This window comes from Anolis carolinensis, chromosome 4 (assembly GCF_035594765.1).
Source record: "Anolis carolinensis isolate JA03-04 chromosome 4, rAnoCar3.1.pri, whole genome shotgun sequence".
Lineage (NCBI taxonomy): Eukaryota > Metazoa > Chordata > Lepidosauria > Squamata > Dactyloidae > Anolis > Anolis carolinensis.
In genome coordinates this window covers 124,664,458-124,690,256 of record NC_085844.1, presented here as the reverse complement: position 1 = coordinate 124,690,256, position 25,799 = coordinate 124,664,458, and the positions used below count along the sequence as shown (strand labels likewise).

Here is a 25,799-nt window from a genome sequence, read left to right as displayed (position 1 = left end):
AGATTTTAAAGACCAGCTTGCTTGTGCCACATAAACCATCAGTAAATTTAAAATGGTTTTGGAAAACACCATTTTGGTCTAATAGATAAAAGGTAAAGGTAAAGGTTTTCCCCTGACATTAACTCTAGTCATCTCCAACTCTGGGGGTTGGTGCTCATCTCCATTTCTAAGCCGAAGATCTGGCATTGTCCATAGATACCTCCTAGGCCATGTGGCCAGCATGACAACATGGAACACCATTACCTTCCCGCAGAAGCAGTACCCATTGATCTACTTATTGAGTCCCCCTGGGGGAGAAGAGCGGTATATAAATTAAATAAATAAATACTTACATTTACATGTTTTCAAACTGCTAGATTGGCAGAAGCTGGGGCTAATAGCAGGAGCTCCCCGGATTCGAACCGCCAACCTTTCGGTCAGCATGTTCAGCAGCTCAGCGGTTTAACCCGCTGCGTCACTGGGGGCTCTATAGATAATGTTTACATAAATTGCTCATCCCAGCTAGAGTAGATCCTTTGAGCCAGTCAACTGTATGTAAGTGTTGACTGACCAAATAGCTCTTTTCTAGGTAGGTGGGACTAACAGATTTGAGTCTTTCATCCTTGCTTCTTTTGTGAGCCCAATTTCGGCATAAATGGTTTCATCTCTATTCTTTTCATGTGAGCAGCTATCCAGAAGAGGGAGCTCTTAACATGCACTGACTATTGGTTTGACAGCTAACTATGCCTGTTCCTTGTGTTCTGGCTCTGTATGGAAACATTTCTCTCTTCAGCATTGTTTAATTTATGTTTTCACAGGTCCAAGGCCCGTGACACCAAGGTGTTAATAGAAGACACAGATGATGAAGCAAACACATGAAACGCCTACAGAACCAAGTTCCACAATCCTTGTGTTCTTTACTACCTTTTCCCTCCCCATTCCCAACCATCCCAACCTGTTGTGTAGTTTCAAGCTGAAAACAGGAGAAGAATCTGAACACACTTTCTGAGCTCTTCCGGACCGGATCCTATGGACTCCACCAAGCTCACTGTGTTTTTTTCTTTTCTTCTGGTTTTAATTTGAGTTGTTGTTTTTAAAATAAAATGTAACTTCGTTTTGCCAATCAGAGGGACATTAAAGGAATGAACTGTCTTAAAAGATTGTTTACAATCTCTTCAAGGACAAATAATCTGGATGAAGAAGCCTCATCGGGACTCCGTCATGGGATGAACTCTACCGAGAACTAACTCAATATCTGGTCAGTCCAGTTTTGTCTGGTTGAAACTGGATCTGCGTTTTTAACTCTGGCTCGCGCTCTGGTTTTTTGGTGTTATCCTTCATATCCAGCGCCAAGGCACTGGCTGCACTTGCCGGGAAAGTGCACTTAGAGCAGTACCTTCATTCACGAAGCTACTTTATAATTTGATGTAACTATCGTATAATTTTTTTTGAAATATGATGTATTTGTTGCATATAGTTTTCACATTATTTATGATAGTTAACAACCATACAAGAATGGTTTTGAGTCCTGTGCAAAGAAGATGGTAAAACTCTAAAAATAAGGCAAGTGGTGGGGGGAAAGGGTTGTAGACCCTGGATCTCTCTTGCTGCAAGATTAAGCCCTTTAAAATACCTCTTTCATTAGAGAACTTGCACCAGTTTAACCTGGCTTATTTTTCCCTTTTTTCTGTTTAATTTAAACCAAAGTTTCTTTAGTGGGTTTTATTTGTTGCTGCTGCTGGTGGTCCCTGAGAAAGCTGGGCACCTTTCTTAGCCAGTTTATCCACATGTGTGTAGCTGTGCAGAAATAGTATCAATTATTTTCAGTTTTCTGATGGAGGAAGTTTAGTGCAAATTAATCCGGTGCAGTGCATCAGATAACCATGCAAAAGCCTTTGTGGGCTGATATGGTTTTCATTTTAATGAGCTGAATAGGCTATCATCCCATTCTTAAAATCGGGAGCTCCTGTATGATTTCGTTCACTTCAAGTGGATAATAGAGAAAAGGGAGAGAGGAGAAGGTCTGCCTTGTTGGGGAACTGGAAAGATGCCTTCATCCGTTTGTATGAGGTAAGGCAGACGCACATTAGCTTGTCACTTCGGTAAGCAGGAGGCAGAGTAGTCTCCCAAGATTGAGGAAGTTGGTATTGCAATAGAAAGGGCTCTTTAATATTTTTTAAAATAAAAAATAAACTTCTGCCATACTTTGGCAAAGTCTGACAATCACTGGCCAAGACCATCCTCAGGTTAGCTTTTGTTTCATTTGTTTTAACCCTATCTTCCCCAAATCTTAACTGTCCATCTTAGTGCTAGACGTAACATGTGCAAGCATTATGAGTGGCATTGTTAGTTGGATTTAGGGTTAGATGGCCTTACAGCTTAGGAAATGCTTTAGTCAACATTTTCCAGCTTGATTATTATTTTTAAAATTCCATATTAGCCTCAAGAGCCCGTAGGATAGAGCAGCATGAATGTCTAAGATGACCATATCCGCCTGTTGTAGTCGCAAGCCTGTGTTGTGTGTGCCAAGCCTTTGTGCTGAATGTTAGCAAACGAAATCTTATTTGTGCTCTTTGACACAGTTTGTGCCGTGTGTGAGGTCAACACCATATAGTGGAAGAAGATACTTAAATTTTCCTTAAGTCTGTCTCTAATCCAAGACTCTACAGCAAGGACTGTTTTGTCTTCTTTTTAGCCCTTTCATACTTCATGTCTTGCTTATTCTTTGCTCCCTTGGAATTTCCTAGGGGTCCTAAACCAGAGGCACACTTTTTGGCAAAAGGTTTCTTTCTTTAACCTCTTTCTCAAGTTCATAATTGTGCTTACTAAATACTTGTTTGATATCCACTTATTCCCCATCCATTCACAACATTTACTTATGTAGAGCAACTATAGTTTTTTGAAAATAGTAGCCCAGAGAAACTAGGGGATTAAATCTGTTAACCTTAAATGAAGCAAAACAATTCAGAGAAAAACTTGGTGATTGCAACTCTCTAGGCTGGTGTTTCTCAAACTGTGCTCCTCCAGGTGTTTTAGGACTTCAACTGCAAGATATCCCAGCCAAGTTGCCAGCTGTTCGGAATTGTTGGAACTGAAGTCCAAAATATCTGAAGGAGGACAATTTGAGGAACTCTGCTATAGGCTGGTATTAGAGCGACAAAGTGGGACTTCAGATCACAGTGACTTACAATGTGCTTTAACTTTTCAAGAGATCTGCTGGAAAATAACTATACATTTGAATTAGAAGCTCAAAGAAGACAATTTTTGTGGTGACAGAGAACATGGAATTGTGTGTTCTTAACTTTTCTATCCTATAACAAGAAACAGGCTGCTCCATTACGATGAACTGTAATCTGGTATGCAATCATACATATCCCTCTTTTTTGGACTAGGAGTTGCCCAGCTAGCCATGCCTTTTTTGTTCAGACATGATGTCTACAATTAAGGCAATCTTTTAAATACAGTATAAATTCTGTGTCTGTGGGACCAGTACTGTGGTTTTGCCTATCCACATTCAACAAATTATATCCTTTCTAGGAGTTTTCTAGGTCCTCTGAGTGATTCTATGGCAGGGATCTCAACCTGGGATCCCCAGATGTTTTTGGCCTTCAATTCCCAGAAATCCTAACAGCTGGTAAACTGACTGGAATTTCTGGGAGTTATAGGCCAAAAACATCTGGGGACCCCAGGTTGAGAACCACTGTTCTATGGTATACGTCCAACAGTTACCATAGAGATGTCCTGGAGGGCCTAGAAAATTCCCAGAGAGTTATTGTAAGGTGGACATGGTTCATTTTAGTAGGATTCACTATTTACCCATGGTTTCACGTTTCCATGTACATTCAAGAATGTATCCTCCTGAGGTCTTATAGTATTTCAAGTGTTTTTGTAAATAGCAACTGAATAATGGCAACTACTTTTCCATTGCAGTAAGATGAAATGTAAGGTATGAGACGACAATCTCAACTAATCATGTGTCATCTTCCAGCCCTGTGTTCAATGTTGGAAATACCAGTTTTTACAGAAAGATTTTGGCAGATTAATTGATTGTATGAGGACTAAGCAGACAGTGCAGCTGACACTAGGAAATCCCAACAGCCACATTATAATAAAGGGAGTGATTGAGACTGGAAACAGCGAGTAGGTATAAAGAGAACTGGAAATGGGAATTTGGTGTGTGCAGAGTTCATTTGGTTGCAGTGCTGCCTCAGATCAAACAGGTTTTTGAAAAACTACAAATTTGAAACGCCCTAAATATTAGTCATGAATGTAGGAATGGATATATATTTAACAAGCAACAGGACCTCTTTCATTCCATTACCAGCACGTTCAGAAAGGGTGTTGTTTCTATCCCAATAGATCTAGGTGTTTTGTAAATATTTGTGTCTAGGGAATTCTACCAGTTCTGCTGCTTTGATTCCAGTGTAGCAAAGTAGTCTTCAGTTTCTAACATAAACCAAGCATTTAACACAAAATCCAAGATTTTGTCAATGTGATGTTATAAAATCTCAACATTTTTATGAATTCAGATGCCTCCATTGAGTGAAATACCCACTGTAACCTTCGGCATCCTGTTCTGTTGTGGATAATCAAAACTTGGTACTTCAGTATTGAATAACTCATTTTTCCTAACACCGTGGATGAAGGAGGGGCTTGGAGATCACATTAACATTGAGTTTTATAGCTTCCAGATTTTATTTCAGACTTTCTGATCTTACTACAAGTCTGTGAGGTCCTGCTTTAGATGATTAAAACATGAGACACTTATGCTTCTGTGATTTCATTAAAAGAATGAGCCATCTCTTATCCAGTATAGACCATACATTCAGGCTAAGAAAGCTGAGCATTCACAACACCACAAAACTGCAACAAAACAGGTTTTTCTGGTTCTATCATAGAAAACACAGTAGTTCAAACTAATGATGGAATATTGGGATTTTGTCTCATCCTCCTCCTGGAGTCAAAGCTAGGAGAAACACACCTTGCCTTCAGGTAGGGCTTTTTGTGTTTAGATTCAAGCCTTTTTGAGAAAGTAATTGGTGCTTTTGGGATCCAGTTCTCCAGCATCCAACTCAAATTAGCAGGTGTTACTGTTTTTTTTTCCTATTTGGCAGAACTTGTTTGATCTGAGGCAAAAGAAATATTGGTAAATTCCATAAAAAACAGCTTTCAAAAAGCAGCTTTGGTTATCACAGAAATTAAAACAATGGTAACATTTCTCTTGTGCTAAGACTGTTGTAGATGAATCATGTGGAAGGATGCACAGAAGCCCTTTTACCATATTTCTTTTTCAAAGGAACGCCGTCTTTGGCCAACAAGGTCTTTTTATCTCCATTTGGCTGCTTTTCTGTCCATCCTCTGTGATGGTTGCCAAATATGGAGAACAGCCAGAATCCTGCATCTCTGATATCATTCTCAGTTACAGCAAAAATATTTTAGAATTGTCTTATGGTACTTAAAATATTGCTATTCATACTCAAAATGTTGCTATTGTCCCACTTCATTCGTTTTCTTGACTGTCAAGCAAGCACAGGCTCTGCATTTGCTGGAATTTGAAACCTATAGTTTAGAGAAGTTACAAAGGATCTCTGTAAACAACTGTCTTGCTACCATCCTTATTGTAAACTTTTGCGAATTATTTGAAGAAGATCCCTATTGGAAGGAGGAACATTTTGTCTAAAGACTTTAGAGATACTGGGTTTCTGGGAGGCATAGTTTTTCCACTGAGAAATTTCATAATGGAACATATAGTTCCTTGAAAAAGAATTTTGCTACTATAAGAAATGCTGCATATGTTCATTCAGGGTAACAATAACCCCCAAAATCTTTGCCAGCATCACATTGTTGTCCGTTAAACTGAGTGTTTCTTTTGGCCCTGTTGTCTGGGCCTTCTGAGAGCTGTAGTCCAGAATATCTGGAGGACCAAAGTCAGATCAATTTCCCCAAAGCACATCTCCACATCAAATGCAGTCTGCAAGGATTATTCAGCAGTAGGATTTCTTGAAGAGTAGGAAGTTTGAAAGGAACTGATCTAGATTTTCTCAAGCTTCTCCACACATGTGGTTCACTGTTTCAGTTACTCATGGATTTTGTATCTCATAGTAACATCATTAATGAGGAACCATGGAAACATCACTGATACTGAACCGTAACATTTCATTGCTGAACATCCACACTGGGGAAGAGAGACTGCATCTAGGGCATATATATTCCAGCAGTAAAATGTAGTTACTCTTTGTAATAACTCCCTTGTTTCCGAATGCAGAGAATGCCAGAGTTTTCCAACAGGAACATTCAGAGCATGAACTGAAATCCTCTTTTTCCCCGTGGTTCTGGTTCTTATCATTGCAGGTGTGGCTCCTGAAAGTAAGTCTTGGAGGTTAGAAACCAAAGCAGCCTAACCATTGTGCTGTCCCCAACATTCTCTGAATATCAGTTAAACTTTAAATGCACTGAGCTGGATCAGGTAACCTCTCTATTGTTCAGCATCCTCTCATCTTTTTACAAGACATCGATTAGGGCTTTTTGGGAGGATCATTCTGCCTTAAACAAAAGTTCACATTCCTGGCTCAGGTGGTTCTGGGAAAGAGGATAAATACCACTTTAAGCAGAGAAAGGAATGATGGCTTTTGTAACATTTCTACCCAACATGCTGCTCCTTATAACAAAACCCACCCCACCAGTCAGATGGCTCCAGAGGGATATCACACATCTGGAAGCAAGATAGATACCCCAGTCCAATAATACTGTCAAATGGGAACCCAACTGGAGTATAAAAGAGTTCTTGCACTTTAGCTTGAGGAAGTGCAGAATAACTTCCCCTTCTTTTCACTGCTGGAGTAGATAAGGGGCAAAGGGAACTTTGGATTTGATAACTAGGTTACAAATTGTACTTTCCTGTAAATCTGTACAGGCCGTAAGTTTGCTCCTTTGGCATTCTCCAACTTAAATCTGCTTCCAACATATTTACCTTCTAGCTTTGTATCCTAACGATTTCTCTGATGGGGCCTGGAGGTGACAATGATTTTGCCTTCTGTTTCACACTTTTGCCCTGCTGCTATCTTTTGCATCTTCCTCATTCCCATTCCTTTCCACCCTTCCAGTGTGTTGGTCTAATTGATGATTATATACTATGAAGCCCTGAACTGTAGGTGTCAGAAGTAACTATGGAATGTGATTTCGTCCTATTGTGGGTGCTTTTCTCTTTACTTTCTTCCTTTCTCTATACCTTTTCCAAGCCTTTTTTGGCTCAGTGGAAAAGGTGAGGACAAAGACTTGCCGCTTGCTTGGACTCATGATGATGTTTTCTGTGATTGCGCTATTAGCTGTCTCCTCCCTCCCCTACTCCCCCCAATGGATATAAGACTTTCTGAAGTGTGGAATTAACTTTCTTGATAAGTAGGTTTAAAAATGCACAATGTGGTACTGTTTCATAGTTCCTAGATGGTTGTATTAAAACAGTTAATGTGGTTTGTGTTTTTAAAAAGAAAAAAGTGATTGATTTATTAATCTGTCTTTTTCATTATTACAAGCTTTGTTTTCCAATTACTTCTTGCCTCTTGTGTTATTTGGAAAGGTGTTTATGTCTATTCCTGTTGTGAAATTTTATTCTTTTTATTGATATTTTTTAAAAAATACATTAAAATGACAAAAGTCAAAGAAAATAAATAAACGCAAGAAAGAAGGACAGAGTAAAAGAAAAGGAAAAAAGAAAAAAGCAGACATCAGATTTTCCTTTCAATGGTTATATGTGCATATAATTATTCATACCTCTTTCTCTAAACATTATAGAATATTCTCATCTTTCAATGACCTATTCGCTTTAATCATCAGAACCCCAAATTACCAATTCATTTTTTCCTTGCAAAAAGTCTATTAAGGGGCTTCAGATCATTAAGAAATATCACCAACAATCTTTCTATTATCAAACCATTTTGTGCATTTCTATGAAATGCATCAACTTCCATGACCATTAGTCCAGTTTAAGAAGTTCAAACTTCTTCCAACTCCTCATAAAACAGTTGTTTTGCTGTGCTCATATACTATAATAATCTTTCTTCTCTTTCCCAACCCATCATTCCAGTAGGTTCTAATTGAATGTCAGTCTTTAAAATCAATAAAGCATCCATATTACATTTCCAACATAACATGAAATAGCTATATCCTCTTGCCATTGCTTAAAATAAACCAACTATCAAAACATACTGTGTAAAATACAAACATCATTATAAGCAAGGCATTATTTTTCATCACATAAATTCTCTCTTACAATGAATTCTTCCATCGTTCTCAATTCCACTCAATGTTTTAGCAGAATTCTTTTACGACAAAATACAATCCATCTTGAGAATGCCTAATATTTATCTTTAGAATCAATGAAACATTCCTTTATGATACTCATATTTCCAATGTATTGCTCATAAGATGGCTGTGTTTATGCAGTTGCTTCCACGTGCCGGCTTCAGATTTCCTTTTCAGATGTAATTAGTTCCACTATGAAAAATTCATAGGAACTCACACTTGCCCACCTTAATTGGGCATTGGAGACCATCTATGTTGTAGGGAAAATGTCAAAGTAAAGAGCATTCCCCACCTCCCCATTTATTAATATCCTAGTGCAAAGATATCAGCCTCAACAATGAGAAATGCATGCATTTATATAAAATTTCCAGTTTGCACCTCATGCTAGAAGGCTTCTGTTAACATACAGCACTTACTAGCAGAGCAGTCTTCTCACATCATTCAGAAGTCATTGTGAATTACTTGTCACTGATCTTCCAAGGACTGTACGAGAAGCAAAGCTGGCCAAAAAACTTTGGCACCCAAAGCAGAAAATCTAACTGGCAACTAAGCAATGTAAAACAATCTTATTCAAAGTGGTGATCCCTGTATCATAATGATCCTAGAGATGTTAGCTGCTGGTTCCTGGTGAGTTTCCACAAAATATAAACAATCCAGTACCAACAAATATGGATAGTGCTCTTTTGTAGATTGGGGTTGAGATTGTTAGTTGCAATCAATAGTTTCAGATGCCCTGATGTTAACAACAAACATAGCAAAATACAATTAAAACAGAGCAAATGGATTAAAATCTATATAAATAAAAATTTAATGTCTATTTGTGGCGACTTCACCAATTGCTATGAAATTTGGACACAAAGTAGCATTCGAACTGACAAGTGTTTTAAGGTATTCACACACCTGCTATCACAAACCTGTCACACCTGAGACAGGTGAAACCATGCCCCTTAGCAACAACCAGTCTCCTCCCTTAGCAACCATTGCAGCAGACAGCTCCTCCCTTTAGCAACAGTGCTAGCAACGGTCTAGCAGCTTTAGCAAGCAGTCTCCTCCCTTTAGTAACCGGCGTGGGCAGGGCCACGAGAAACAGCTAGGCCCACCTCCTCGCCACTCAGTTTGGTTTGGCGAGTTATTCTCTGTGACCTACCCATGGAAAGGAGGGATACTGAGAGTGAAAATCCTTTTTGTGTGCCCCAGCGAGGTGAGCAAGATATACACTACTTTTTTTTAATTATAAATGTATTACATTATTATTATTATATTTTTACTATTATAATTATTATATTATCTATACACATAATAAAAGTGAAAAATGTGTATTTGTGTATGTGGCAGAGGTGTCCACTTACACAGACAGTCTCTCACCTCCACAAACAGCTATAGTTCCCACTATGCAAGAGACACCAATGGCCCTCCCTCCACTGACATGTAGGTTATAGTGAGCTCCATAAACATGTAGCCCAAACCCTGCCAGTGTCCTCCACAAACACCATTCTGCCCCCATTCATGTGAAGGCTTTCATGTGGGGACTATTTCATCCTAGATGTGTTTTTCCTCCAGAATGGACATTTCAGGGTTCTTTAATTTGCATGACCCCACCCACTGCCTCTACCTTAACCTTTTCCTACCCCTTCCTATGGCACACAGCAAACAGAGGAACTGATCAGCAACTGACCAAGAGGTTTGGGGAGAATTCACCATGATTTACAGGAATTGTACTTGATCTACATCCAGAGAGCACTCTTAACACAACCAACGATGGATCTGGACCAAACTTCCCATGGATGATGAGACTTGCAGTACCGTCACTCACTTCCATTGACCACTGCGACCCCCACGAATGATGGACATGGACCAAACTTGGCACACAGACCCAGCATGATGAACAGAACATACTAGAGATGTTTGGGGGAAATTGACTTTGATGGGAGTTATAGTTCACCTACATCCAGTGATTATGACCCCCATCGACAATGAACTGGGACCAAACTTGGGAGACAGACCCCCCCCCCCCCATGACCAATAGAACATACTGTTGGGGCTTGGGGAAATTGACTTTGATTTTGGGAGTTGTAGTTCGCCTGCATCCAGATAGCACTGAACCCAGCCGACACCAAATCTGGACCAAACTTGGCACACAGACCCAACATGGCCAACTGCGAGTACTGTCAGGGTTTGGGGGTGATTGCCCTGGGAATGTGAGAGTTGTAGTTTTCTCTTATCCAGAGAGCACTGAACGCAGCCCACGATGGATCTGGACGAAACTTAAGTGATATCACTTAACATCCCAAAGCAAACAATGCCTTCTTCTAATAACCCAGGCAAAGCCAGATCCCCAAGCTAGTTATATTATAATATCATATTATAACTGTATTATAGTATAATTATATTATTATAATTGTATTACATTATTATATGTTATTATAATATTATAATATATTACACCATGTAACACTATGAATTTTGCTCCTAAGTTTATCAATGTCATTATTTCTTACAGTTCTATCATAAAAGCATGGAAAAATGTTTATTAAGCTGCAAAAAATTTTTGTTGCAGGACATCGTGCAGCACACTATATTATTACATTAGAATTATATTTTTATTGTATTTTTTCCATGTCAGGAGCAACTTAAAAAACTGACCCTGGAACGCAACAATAAAGCTCCTGTTTTGTAGCAGATTTCTTATGAAGCAAGTGAGGTGGTAATCCTTTGTGATACTATATATTTTTCTCAGGAGGAAGTGATGATTTACAGTGTCATAAGTTGCTGACAGGTCTATGAAGACAGCTCATATTAATCTGTGTAATTTTTGTGTGTAACTGGAACATACTGACATCATGAAATATACTGCTTTGAAATTGGGTCCATCATTTTGAAACACTTTATAGCGTAGTGATGTGTGCTGCAGGGAAGGGTCACCAGGTAAAGCAGAATTTTTTGATAGTTTGATGCAATGAGGAAACAAACAGTTGTTCACTTAGAAGTTGTCATTAAAAAAAAGTCACCTAATATTGACGTTATTAATTGTACAAGTCAATATGCCATAGCTAAGCATCCAGAACACTGTGCAAGGTTGAGTAGAAACCTGGCTGTATCTAGGACCAAAAACAGATAAAGAGTACCCCAACTCATTCTAATTTAGCCATCCCTGTTCCCTTCTCATCCTATGCAGACAGCTCTTGAAATTAGGCAGCCACACAAGCGCATTGAATTACATAGCAACAACTCCAAACATTGTAATCTTCCCCATTAGACTGCTGTGACAGAAATAGCATCTGTGCAAACATCAGTGACAAATCAATCCCTAGTTTTCTTCTGTCTGATGGGATTTGCAAAATGGGCCGAGTACCGGAAATTGAAACATTCTATTTTGACTCTGTGGCACGGTAGCAAAGGCCCGGGGCTGGGACAGATCGGAGGACGCCTGCCTCATTTCCTCATACAATTTGGTGGGGCCTTTTTGGAAAAGCTGGTGTCTGGTGGAACACTTTTGGAAGGTGCTGCTGAAAAGGGGCGCATTCCCAATTTGTTGAACTCAACAGCCATGTATTGGGTAGTGCTGGATTAAAACAATTTCATAATCCTAGCGATTTCCTTTGTTGATCAGGATTATGAAACCAATCATGAATATCAAAAGCCACAGCTTAAACCATCAATTTGGGACAGATGCCGTGCAGCAATGGATGCAACGGAAAATGCAGCAGACACAGCAAGAATAAAGACTGAAGGTTTCTATTCCATTCAGTGATTTTCTCCCTGCCTTCTTTTTCCATTCTTAGCAAACAAAACATGTTGGATTGAACTGGGCTAGCTGCACGATAGATACTTCAGGTAAGAATCACTTCTTTAAAACTCCCATAACTTTTTTTCTGCTGCCTACTCTGAATTCTGATAAACTATTTTACATTTTGGGAATGCATGGACAGTTCTTTGTGGACCTGTGTATGTCCAACAGTAACATTTGAGAGTGTAGAGATACAGAAAGAAAGGTGTTGATCTGTTAATCTCAGAACCTAATCAGAAATATAGATGATAATAATAATATGTGCAGGTAGTCCCGGTGGTGATCGGCACATTGGGTGCCGTACCAAAAGATCTCAGCCGGCATTTGGAAACAATAGACATTGATAAAATCACGATCTGCCAACTGCAAAAGGCCACCCTACTGGGATCTGCACGCATCATCCGAAAATACATCACACAGTCCTAGACACTTGGGAAGTGTCCGACTTGTGATTTTGTGATACGAAATCCAGCATATCTATCTTGTTTGCTGTGTCATAATAAAATAATAATAATAATAATAATAATAATAATAATAATAATAATAATAATTTGAGACACGTGTATGTTTGAGGATTTATGCAACAGGCATGAATATGACATTTTAGTTGAAAATCTCACATCTTGCACTAGTGCAACAAAGTTACCTAGAACAATGCAATCTATAACTTGAAGTCTGCACTGTCTCATAGCTTTTCACCTTATGTAAATACTTAACAATATGTATTTTGAAATAAAATTTCATATTTAGTTTGTTTGTTTTTTTCACTGGAGAAGGCCCATCTCATTAATGTATCACATTTCAAATTTAATTAAAATAAAAGACCTTTGGTACAATGCCTTTGTTCCCAATCCTGTTGCAGCTTAAGCACATGCAATTGAAATAACTATTTATTATGTTTACTTCCATGTCTCTACTTTCTTCAGCTGTTCCCCATATGACTTTTGCACTGCAGCAGGGCCCTATCCTTTCTTACTCAGTAAAGCTCTGTGCATACTAAGGGAATTCTCTAAATAAAATAAAAATACTAATCACATTTGTTTGGCCCCAGCCACCACATCCACCATTGTAATATGCCCTAGCTCACAGCAAGTTTGTGTAGAATGCAGATGAAATGCTTCAGATGATCAAAGACTACCCTATATACTGATGTATAAGTCTAAGATTTTAGTAAAAACAATACACCCCAAAAAATCTGGGTTGACTTATCCACGGGTCTCTGTAAGTACTGTACCATCTTTCATATTTTTTTAGAAAGGAACCATCTCCTTCTCTGAGTAAAGTGGCGAAAGGCAAGAGCTGAATCCAGTGATGGCAAAGCTTTTAGAGTCTGAGTGCCCAAACCGGGGGAAAGCTGGTAAACAAGCGGGGGGGGGGCAGGGCAAGCAAACAAAGCGAGGGCGAGTGGGCAGTGGGGTGGGTGAGTGAGCAAGGGGTATGACAGCAAGCAGTGAGCAAGGGGATGGGCAAATGAACTAGCAGGGGGTGCAGACAAGCAGGCAAGCATGGGGCAGGCGGTGTGTGTGCCAGGAGAAAGGGCTCTGTGTGCCCCTTCTGGCACATGTTCCATAGGTTCACCATCACTGGCTTAGTCCATCTCAGGAGAACCTAAAAGAAGCATCCCCTCTCTCCGCCATGGTGTCACTTATGGCTTTTTTGAATGCCTTGGAGGGAAAAAGTTGACAATGGTGAGCAGGGATGACTTGCCCTCTGAGTTGGCATTGGTATTTTCCCTCTGTGGAATGACCCTCAACTTATCCCTGGGTCAAATCAAAATCAGTAATTTAGGTCCCAAAACCTTCCTTTGATTTATACATGACCTATAATTAATATATACAGTATGTAATTTGCCACTAGATGTTTTTGGACATGACCACCATGAATGTTGTGTTGGAGCTGCACCTATTGCTATGATACATTTAATATGGCCAAAGCGGAAGTCAGGTCCCATCCAAAGGCAGTATTCTGCTGCCTGAGCAGAAAGACAAGATGGTGCCACACTCATTCCTCGGTTCCAGATGTTGCCCAGAGTGTTAGTGGAAACTCTCACAGAAACTTGCAAAAAGCAGCCGATAACCATGCATGGCTCAGGCCAGTTGTGACACATTGGCACTACTTGCTCACTATCTGTATTCTACGATGCTGCAAAACTGGTCACCATCACACACCTTGCATGAACAGAACAACACATGTGATACTACTACAGTGCATGGTGGGCTGGTTGCTTCCCAGTTGAGCCTCTGGTCATGATACTGTATTGGGAGGAACTGTGTAATTTGGCCAGCTAATCTACCAAAAATCAGTAACAAGCAAGCATTGCTGGCTCAGGTTAGAGACTGGCTCAGAAAGATGAGTAGGGCAGAGATGAAAGGTTGCAACTGTCTTCCAGCATCCCGGAAAAAACTCCTCCTGTCTAATGATTTTTGGAAAACAGTGCTGATTATTGGGATTCAAATCAAAGTCTTTATTACGGTCATAGACCAGCATAAGTGGGGTACAGTCTCATAGAAGCATGTACATAAAATCTAAATGGCTGAAAAACAAAGGTATGTTGAAGGCTGTGGCACAGGCGGGAGAGCAAGCCAGCTGCAATTAACTGCAATGAATCACTCTGACCAGGAGGTCATGAGTTCGAGGCCCGCTTGGAGCCTATGTTTGTTTGTCTTTGTTCTATGTTAAAAGGCATTGAATGTTTGCCTATATGTGTAATGTGATCCACCCTGAGTCCGCTTCGGGGTGAGAAGGGCAGAATATAAATGCTGTAAATAAATAAATAAATAAATCGGTGGATTTTAAGTCATGCTACACAAAACTTGGCAGCATTGTAGGCTATAACTGGGTTGGTATCTGAGAGCAGCAGGTTGGTGTAAAATTGTCCGGAACAGCCTGGGTAATTATATAGCAAAGGCAGGATGAGTTTGGATCGAATGCCCCTGTAGAACAGACACTGGAGAAGCACATGCTCCATTATTTCTATTTGATCCGAGTCACAGGAGCAAAGTCTCTCTGAGTAGGGGGACTTCTGGTATTGGCCCTCGAGTACAGCTGGTGGAAGGGAATGACATCGATTAGGATTCATCTACTCACTTGAGAAAAACAGGAAGTCAATCTCTTTCATTAATTATTCCAATTTTAATTTTTTGCAATTGCTATGATAACATAATTATAGTTCCACAATGGCACAAAGTGGATAGTTGGATCTCTGAACAGGAATGTGCATGGAGTAATACTTTGTCTACTATGGTCTTATCCTTGTACAATCATCTCATATACTGTAGGTAGCAATTCTGATTTGAACAGAAGATGAATCAGAGCTCTCTGGGGACACAAATTAAAATAGGCTTTTAGTAGCCACTTCCTTCATGCATATACTTGATCCCTTGATCCCAAATGCCAAAAATCAAAATTTAATTGCATCCAGTCTAAAATTAGAAAATGCTAATGTGTATTTTAGACTTTACCCTCCATTATGTACCAGAATGTGAAAGAAAACATGAGAGATTATGCTAGCTACCAGCTTTCAGCTCTCACTATTTCTTCGCAAGTCCTTTGAGTGAAGAAGATGGAAGCTCATTGATTCCACTGACTAATTGTATCTATCCAGATGTAACTATAGCAAAATTGGCGATGTTGCTTATTATAGTCAAAACTTGGACTGCCAGGTCAAGGAGGTGGGGAAACAAAACTTCACCTTGTCATTAAGTAACGTGAGGCAGTTGATGCCTCGGACAGTGCAATTTCTTGGGCTGGAGCATAAGTGTGATGAGGTGATAAGAGCTAAATTTGACTAGACATTCCCCTAAATAACCTGGCTCCAATCAGGACTTGAAATCTGTCCTTGCACTTGACTGTTGTCCTCTACCCAAAGATATTATTCCCCATCTTACATTGCTCACCCTTACTTATAGGACTTAAGCACTTCATCCATTAGCCCTATTTTCAAAAGTGAGCTGCGCCAGCCCGCCCATCCTTGCCTAGAAATGGAGTTTATTACAGGCTCATTGGTAGTTGGTTTGAGATTGTTTTTATTCTATCACAACTGTCATGTTGTTTATAATTGTTGTTGTTTTATTCTGTTTAATGATACTGCAGACAGTGTCCAGCAGCCTCAGGATTTCACTATCCACTGCTGCTCTAAATTGCTCGATAACAATACTGTGTACATATTTTAATGTGATTATATTCTATGATGTTGACCGGGCTCGTCCCCATATAAGCTGCTCTGGGTCCCCTTGAGGAGATGGAGGAGGGGTACAAAAATAAAGTAGTTATTATTATTATTATTATTATTATTATTATTATTATTATTATTATAAGTATGACACAGCAAACAAGATAGATATGCTAGATTTCATTTCACAAAATCACAAGTCGAACACTTCCCAAGTGTCTAGGACTGTGTGATGTATTTTTGGATGATGCGGATTATTATTATTATTATTATTATTATTATTATTATTATTATTATTATTATTATTATTAGCATGACACAGTAAACAAGATAGATATGCTGGATTTCATTTCACAAAATCACAAGTCAAACACTTCCCAAGTGTCTAGGGCTGTGTGATGTATTTTCGGATGATCCGTATTATTATTATTATTATTATTATTATTATTATTATTATTATTATTATTATTAGCATGACACAGCAAACAAGATAGACATGCTAGATTTCGTTTCACAAAATCACAAGTAGAACACTTCCCAAGTGTCTAGGACTGTGTGATGTATTTTCGGATGATGTGTGCAGATCTCAGGAAGGTGGCCTTTTGCAGTTAGCAGATCGTAATTTTGTCAATGTCTATTGTTTCCAAATGCCGGCTGAAATCTTTTGGCATGGCACCCAGTGTGTCCATCACCACCGGGACCACCTGCACTGGTTTCTGCCAGAGTCTTTGAAGTTCAATCTTGAGGTCCTGATAGCGGCTGAGTTTTTCCTGTTGTTTTTCGTCAATATGACTGTCACCTGGGATGGCAACATCAATGATCCAAACCTTTTTCTTTTCCACAACTGTGATGTCTGGTGTGTTGTGTTCAGACAGATCGTAATTTTGTCAATTATTATTATTATTATCATTATCATTCTCGGCTGTGGCCCCTCGGCTCTGGAACTCCCTCCCTAGGAAGATTAGGTTGGCACCCTCCCTACCATCCTTTAAGAAACAATTGAAAACCTGGATGTTTGGGCTGGCCTTTGGAGAGACAGCTATTGGATGAGCAGCCTCATTATAATTCTATTCTGAATGTTATTAGGTTCCTTTCATCGGGGTATTTTAATCTAATGATTTTATCTTATATTGCTTCTATAGTTCCCCCCTCCCACCTTTGAAGTTGACGGATTTGTATTGGTGGTTGTTTGATATTATTACTGTTGTATAAACCTTTATTTTAACTTCTGTTTTATCATCATCTTGTGTTTTAAACTGTGTATATTGTTTAATGTATTTGCGCTGTTACTTTTGTAACGTTGTGAGCCGCCCCGAGTCCCCACGGGGAGATGGTGGCGGGGTATAAATAAAGTTTTATTATTATTATTATTATTATTATTATTATTATTAAATTCCCCATCAGTTGTGGAAGCGAGCCCACAGGTTGTCTCCCTTTTGCTGAATCAAACTGCACCCCTCTTAAATACATTTCAATGCACCCCGAGCCAATCGGGATCCCCCAAGACTTCTTGGAAAATGTGGCTTCTCTCTCAAAACTGCTCTCCCAGGTTTCTGAGGGTGTTTAAAATTCTAGCTGGCTGCCTACAAAAATGGAGACTCAACAAAGGGGCATTCCTGAATGGCAGCCAAGGTTGGCCTGGCTTCCCTCTCTTCCTCCTCCTCTTCCCCATACTTTTCTTCCTTGATTTTTTCCCCCTTTGGTCCTGAGGTGTAGGGGTACATGCTGGGCTTTCCCCCCTCTCCTCTGCACTCAGCAAACTTGAGCCTTTTCATGACATTTCATTCCAGTTTACATCCAGGCCTCTTCCTCCTCCCTCCCTCCCTCCTTCTTTGTGCTAGTTCGTCGCCATGGCAACGTAACAGGTCCCTCTCTGCACATAGTGCGGCCTGTGCAGCAGCAGGCCGCTCTAGTGGTTTTGGGTTGGATTCCCTGGTATGCGGCTCATTGCAAAGCAGAAGGCCAATTCCCATTCCCAAGCAAATGCTGGCCTGGTCCACAGCTGGCTTGAGAAAGCAGAGGCAGGCGGGAGAAGGAGGGAGGCGGAGGGAGAAGAGAGGTCATATTGCTGCTGAGGAGAGTTACTCAAACTCCAAAACTTCCCCCCTCCTCCTCCTCCTTTTTTTCCCTTTCTCGCATCTTGCTCCCTTTAAGGGGTGTGACGCTCTGAAAGCCGCAGCAGGAAGCGTTATTTTCCTAAAGGCAGGCTGAGGCCTAGCTGGACTCTCTGAAGCCTCCATATGTGGGATTTCTTTATCTGGGCGAAGGCTGAGCGAATGTCCTTTGCTTGCTGATAAGACTCTACCAGTGTCATAAGCACAGCTTTAAAAACAAACTTCTCTCTTGGGCTGTAAATCGCCCGAAGGAAAGGACAGAAAACATTTTGGTTCCTAGTATTTGTTTGAATCATGTATTTTGCTCAAAGAGATCAGCCAAAAAAAGGTACAGAGGTGATGGAAAGAAATAATGTTTATGCCCTAAATCAAGTAGGCCGCTGCCTTATCAGCCGTCTTCTCTTCAAGATCTTGACTCTGAGATGACTACAAACTCAAGCAGGATTTGGGATTTCTACAACTCCTTTTATTTTTATTTCTGTTCATTTGCCTAGGTGGATCTAAGAAGAATGTCATCCCAGAACTGTGATTCTTTAGCGTGGCGGTCCACATCGCCACACTTCCCATTTCCACAGAAGCAGAGTTGCTGCTGATACAAAAAGGCTTGGTGAGTATAAACATATTGTTTTTTTCCGGAATACGGTAAGTTTACTGCTCTTCTACAGTGAACACATTCCCTTTTGCCTGCAAAACAGTTTGCATTCTCTTGCCCTCAATTGCATGTAGATGTCAGTGTTCCCTGCTAACTGGAATTGAGGGTTGGGATGAAAATTTGAGACAAATATCAAATCCAGGATTTAGTGGTAGAAGTAGCATCCTAGGGCCCCCTTCCATGCGCCCACATAACCCAGAATATCAAGGCAGAAAATCCCACAATATCTGCTTTGAACTGGGTTATCTGAGTTCACGCTGTCATATATTCCAGTTCAAAACAGAAAATATGGGATTTCATTAAGTTGTGTGGAAGGGGCCTCAGTTAAAGCTTCCTTCCCTGTACCTCTTAATCTGGAGGACATTGTGAGTAGGAACCAAAAGCTGCTTTGTTTTTTTCTTCTTCTGTAATGCTCTGTGCAATATGAGAATTGTAGTGCTGTTTAGCTAGGACCTTATCACATTGGGATATAATCCTTTTATACCAGTATGCATCCCATATATTTTTGGGGCCAGGATGCATACTGTATTGAGACAGGATGCATACTCTCCTCATCATACCTGATAATTACGATTCTTATGATTTGAAAATACCGTGCTTTGACTCATCACACCACGGAAGACTGGCTCCTCCTAATCCATTCAAAACACCCCCTACATCACTTTATGATGTTTTTAAAAGTATCGTTGCTGAAGGGATGCATACAGAATTTCCTTTCACACACAAAAACAGCACTTCAGCAACATATTTCAAAACCCCCAATAATAAAAAAAATATTTTATTTATAATCCACCCTCCCCAAAGAGATTCAGGGCGGTTTCCAAAAGATAATAAAAATGCCAAACATTCAATGTCCAAAATCTGTCTGCAAATAATCAGTTTCTACAGTGCTTTGCAGACAGATTCTGGCAGAATACTGATAGGATGGGACAAACGTCATGTGATGGTTCCCGTTTTAAATTAGTCTCAGAAACAGAGTATTTCCTAATGTGATAAGATCCCCAGTTGCTTTGGCAAACATGTGACCTTGTCCAGTTCTGGATTTGGCCTTAGATAGCAGACTCCTCAGCTCATAGAGTGATTTAATGGCTGAAATGATTGATGGTCCAAAGTAGGTAATATTCATTGTGGTTTCCATCAAGCCAGCATCATCTCTGTACTCTGATTCAGAGGTGGCCTATGTCCTGCAATGCTACAACAACATGTTTTCTCTTGTCATTACTTCTAAAATCTTCCTGAAGGTCTTTACCTTCCAGTCCCACCTATCATTGAACTGTTAGCTTTATCAAAGCACCAGAGAGTCCATGCATTGCATTTCTAAAGTATGGGTGAGTCTCAATTTACAATTAAGTTGTGTTCCTGTACTTGCAGTGTAAATTGAGACTGAAGTAAATGGGAAAGACGTTCAGGTTTAGGAGCATGTGTTCTGATGGTGCCACAAAGTCAATTAATTTATTCAATTCACAGTTTAAGAGGCTTGAAGTAGAACTTAATTTTATAGGCTAGAGAACTATCCTATACATAGGGAATGTTGCATAGGGAGTGCTGATCCCTAGGGGGCTTGGAAATGGTGAGCTTGTTGCCTTTAGATGGAAACTCCTCCTCATGGGAGCACACAGAGAGCAACTGGTAAGAACCGTGTTCTTCTGCTGTCCCTTCATCAGCAGGTTTTTCTAGTGGAGAAAGCACATCAGGTGAGAGAAACAGAGAGGCATCACATCTCTGCTATATCTCCTGTAGAGGTGCAGAGAGCACAGTAGAAAGGCGGCATAACAGCTCTTGCTATGCCCTCATTAGCAAGCTTGCCAAGCGAAGTGGCTTGAGCAAGCAGAAGAAGCCCTTCCAGTCACACCTAAGCTCTAAGATTTCAGTTTCTTCCCATCCCCCTTCTAAACAGCCAAGGGGAATTCCGTCCTCCAAATGACAGCAAAATTTGGGTTTCTTCCTCTCCTCTCATGGTCTCTGTTCTAAAAAGGCAAAGGAAATTAATTCCTTCTAGCAATATCAAGATTCCTTCTTCTGACTACTTCAACTTAGGCTGGAAAAATAAAATTAGCCCAATTATCTCTTTTCTTATCACTCAAAACATCATGATAAAACCCTAAACAACATTGATTTCTCACCTCACCTACTCGCTCGATACCTTTACTCCCCATGCTGTCCATGTGCATTGTGATAATCTCTGTGGTTCAACTGCATGTGAACTATTCTGCTTAGTTGAATGCTTTCTGTTGCAGAAGCTCAAAGGTTGAAGGTTGCATTATCTGTTCTTCTAAATTCCCTCTCGTCTTCAGTTTTAATCTGAAAGGACAGGAGTGGACCAAAGAGGGGAACTTTTGCCCTTTAAATGTCTACAGGTCCCATAATCTCTGACTGGTGCTTCTGGGAGTTGGTGTTCCTAACATCTGGAAACCCCAAGGTTTCAGGAAATATGTATACAGTCTATTGGAATGTAGATGCATGTTGTGTATTATAATAACTGCATTCATAACAGCAAACAAAGTCAATTAGTTGCAGCTGTCATGGGCACATTCAGAATTTGATGCAGATTCGATTGGAATGATAAACTAAAAACTGTTCCAGGGGATAAAACTACGTAAGCGTGTGTCCCTCACAGGAAGTTTTTCAGAAGAAATAGAAAGAAGGATCCGTTTCCACATGCTATTGTATTGTTGAAACTTTTATTTGACTTGGCTTGCTTTCCAATAAAGATCACTCCTAGAAGCACAGAATTATGCAGTACCAATTTCTCTCTTTTCTGTTATCATGTAGCCGTAGTCCTCCCATCTAAAATGTATAATAATGATAGCAACCCTTTGCCCGAAAAAAAAGTCATATTAATTTTATAACCAGAGAATTCGGCACATCTTAATTGTAAGATTTAAATTCTTTATTCAAATTAAATAAATAAATCCTAGGTGTTTGATACAAGCTGAACTGCCTTGAAAGACTGTGGACTCTCCTTTAGAACTAAATACTCTCCAACCAAGTGCTCTTGGGGGATTGTGAAGTATGAAATCCTATACTCCTGACAAAAATAAGCATTCTTCGGCATCTGGTGAGATGCCCATTTGTAGGCATTATACAAAAGTGACAATGTTGACAAAAGAAAAGTTAATCCTGGGGGGTGCAGTCTTCTAAAAGACAGTATGTGAGTGTATAGGAACACATGAAGTTTAGTTCCTCAGCTCACTGACTTAATGTTGTTTCAACATCACGAATAATATCAAAAGGAAGCTGCTACCACCTGTTGATATGGTACTTCTTTTGCAAATTTTCAGCTTTTCACAGGCATTGGGGTAAAATCTGCTTTGCTGGTAAAACTGAATTATTGTGTTGCATGGCTGAAAAGGTGTTACTAACATGAAATATTTGGAAAGGTCCGGTGTAAACCATTCTGTATACATATTGCACAATCCAGCTGATAGGACAGATTGCATATGTGTTGCTATTGATAAGGTATGTACTAAACACAGCTCTGACAATGGTTATAGGGCAGAATTTCAGTAGTCCACATGGTTAAGCTCCTTTCAGTCATCAGGGCAAGCAGAGGAAATCATAAAAATAAAAAATAAATGTTCGAATGTACATAAATTATACATGTAGTGGAGACTGGATTTACTTTGTGCAGAATTGTCTTGTGATGTTATTAGTATTTTGAGTACAGAAATATAACAGAGCTGTATACTATTTAAGTCTTCCTCAGAAGAGAGTAGACCCATTCTGGTATGCATTATCTTTAGAGAATGACCGCCTGCCAAGTAAACAGGGATTTGTTCACATTTCTTTCCTTGTTTCTCCATGAAAGGTCTGTTGCCTACTGGTAGTGGAAACATGGATGGAAATTTCCCTACTGAAAGGAGGAAAGTCTTGAAAAGCATGAAGCAATGCATCAAAAATATTTCTAGATCCAAACATCCCCTTGAGAGTCCTGAGGATATAGACAGTTATTGCCTCAAGGGCCCAGCATGGGTCCCAGTTGGACTTTCAGGAAATCCATGCAAGGGGACCTCTATTTTGGAATCCAAGGTCAAAGCACTAAAAGAGAAGAGGGGTGTCACTAACAAGCTGGCTGAAGAACCATCCCAAGAACGGACTTCTCTCAAAAAAAGTAAAGCCTGGAAGGGAAAGCCACCCAAAGACTCTGCTTCTCAAGATGCAGTTGTGGAACCACAGGCTCAGATTCGCACGTACCTGACAGATGTGCTATTGGACAGTGCTGATTACCCACATTCCATGCAAAAGGAATCTCTGGATTCAAACCCAGCAAGTTCACATGTCAGTGATTTTGAAAAGCATACAGGATCTAAAGCAGAAGAACAGCCTATAAACATTACCTGGACTTCACCTGAGGAGTTCCAGAGGCTTTGCGGAAGAAATATTCAGGATAAAAAGGGCTGTTCAGGAAGAACAACAAAAAGGGCATCCCGAAATGGTCTCTATGAAGCCAGCTCCCTAAAGGACCTTTCCTGCCTCCAGAAATCTTTTGAGGAAGTTAATGGTGGAGAAGGCCAACTAGTTCAAGCCAGAGATATTGAAAACTGCTCATTTGGCCACCCAAATGACACTTGTGGGATGTCAACAACAGGACGGCTTTGGAGGACAGAGAGCTGGGACAGCCTTGGCAGTGGTGGAAGCCATGCCACCACCTTGTCCCTGGCAGACAGAGTGGAAAAGAATCGGTCTATGCTCCAGGAGATGCTGAACATGTCACAGTTTAATAGCTACTCTTCACATGAACTGCATACCCTCCATCGTCACAAGAAGGAAGCCCCAATCCTTGGGAATGATGGGCCCAGTAATGGTATGTACATATGAGGAGGATGAAGCAGTAGAAATTAAATGGTCTTTGTAATTAGGAGTTTGTGAACATACACATGAGAATTTAGAAAGCACTGTAGCAGAGAGCCACAACATAAGTCACACAATCCCCACATTCAGTCCTTGCTTCCTCTTCTTCAGAGAAGTTTTTTTAGGCATCTTATAGGCTTCACTAAATAAAACCTCGAAGAATCACTCAAAGAATGTACCCTTTTCAGATACCATAAATAATTTTTTTTCTGTGGGAAAATGCAGTGAAAACTACAAAGACCTGCTGTCTAATTACAAACAACAACAAAAGCACATTCCCAAAGTTTCATCTCATGCCAATGTGGCCAAAAGAAAATGTGAACATAAAAACAGTTTAAATTCATAGTAAATCTAATTCAGTTACTGTATATAGTACTATACTCATGGATAAGTCTAGAAATGTTAGTCAAAAAGTCAACCCCAAAAAACTGGGTTGACTTATTCATGGGTAAATGAAATCACTTTACCTTAACTCTTATCAATAAAGGAGGAGCCATGGTAGCGCAATGGGTTAAACCCTTGTGCCAGCTGAACTGCTGACTTGAAGGTTTGCGATTCGAATCCTCAAGACAGACTGAGCTCCCGTCTGTCAGCCCTATCTTCCCATGCAGGGACATGAGAGAAGCCCCCTGCAGGATCGTAACACGTCCAGACACCCCCTGGGCAACGTCTTTGAAGATGGCCACTTCTCTCACACAAGAAGCGACTTGCCTCAATTCACTTCTGACACAATAAAAAAACTCAATAAAGGAACTACTTGAGTAGAGTACCAAAAGGTGAGAGTTTAGTCTATATCAGGATAACCTTAAAGAAGTACCCATCCTTCTGCTCTCTCTGCTGTGGTTTGACTTATAGCTTTGTTGAATTATGGGGCCAGAAAATGGCAGTGATGGCCAAGTAATGCATTCCCTGTATGCAGAATGACCCTTGATTTATTGATGGGTCATATCAAAATCTAAAAATTGGGCTCCAAAAATTCCTCAATTTATACATGAGATTGACTTATACATGAGTATATATGGTGTGTGGTAGCTAACTATGACACAGTAGTGTAGAAAGAACTAAACATGCCCTTCTTTCCAGATGCTGAGATTACTAAACTGAAGTGTTGCACCCTTCTGCTTGACTTACTCCATATGAGGGAGAAGTAAATAATTGACAGGGGCAGGGGGAAATGGTTACACTGAAAGCAAAAGTTGTTTGCTGTTCTTGACAGTTAATGTTTCAGGGTCAAAAGAGACAAGACATTGAACCTGCAATTCGAATAATTGCTCTATTAAGTGATAAAAACAATCTGATCGTGAAAACATGTCATTCTTCTCAAACGTTTGTTTTCCATGCCTTACACTTTATTTCAGCTATGTGATCCTGCAATGCCACAATTCATCTTATCACAAAGTCAAACAAAGCATCCTACTTAGCCCCTATCCTAACCCAGTTCTTTTTTAGATTGTGTTGTAGCTCATTTTTGCCAGATGCATCTTCATCTAGCGTTCTTGTGAAATGCCTCTTCCACCAACCTGTTTCCTTTTTTATTTACAAAACAAAATATTTCCCTGAATGGAGATTCAAGCCCTACAGAGGTATAGTGATTCTCCTGGTGCTTAGGAAGGGTATATTCAAACCTATGATTTGGAAAGAGAGGGATGAATCCGACCCACTCCCAATATACTGCAGATCATGATACTTCGGATAATAACCATAATATTATTCAAGTTATAGTAACTGCCCGATAGTAAATTGGTGTTCCCACATTTTAATTATCTATTCACATTTAACTATTGGTAACCATTGCTGTGGCCTACTACCGTGTTTCCCTGAAAATAAGACAGCATCTTTTATTAATTTTTGCTCCCAAAGATGCGCTAGGTCTTATTTTCAGGGGATGTCTTATCTTTCCATGAAGAAGAATTCACATTTATTGAATTTATTTATTTATTGAAT

General features: G+C 39.9%; 2 protein-coding genes across 3 annotated transcripts in view; both read left to right on the top strand.

The window, feature by feature from the left end:
* The window catches only part of xpr1 (xenotropic and polytropic retrovirus receptor 1), a 129,179-nt gene extending 121,652 nt beyond the window's left edge, over positions 1 to 7,527 (top strand). The window contains exon 15 of the mRNA XM_003219859.4: positions 798 to 7,527. Within this exon, the coding sequence (XP_003219907.1) occupies positions 798 to 858 (61 nt within the window). The 3' untranslated portion in view covers positions 859 to 7,527. The remainder of the gene's footprint in view (positions 1 to 797) is intronic.
* A 4,038-nt stretch (positions 7,528 to 11,565) lies between these two features.
* The window catches only part of kiaa1614 (KIAA1614 ortholog), a 46,995-nt gene continuing 32,761 nt past the window's right edge, over positions 11,566 to 25,799 (top strand). Inside the window, exons 1-3 of one of the 2 annotated variants that reach the window (XM_016993007.2) lie at positions 11,566 to 12,114; positions 18,847 to 18,959; positions 22,813 to 23,808. In XM_016993007.2, the coding sequence (XP_016848496.2) occupies positions 22,839 to 23,808 (970 nt within the window). In that variant the 5' untranslated portion in view covers positions 11,566 to 12,114; positions 18,847 to 18,959; positions 22,813 to 22,838. Of the gene's footprint in view, positions 12,115 to 18,128; positions 18,681 to 18,846; positions 18,960 to 22,812; positions 23,809 to 25,799 lie in introns of those variants that run through there. The other variant, XM_008108899.3, reaches the window with a different exon arrangement.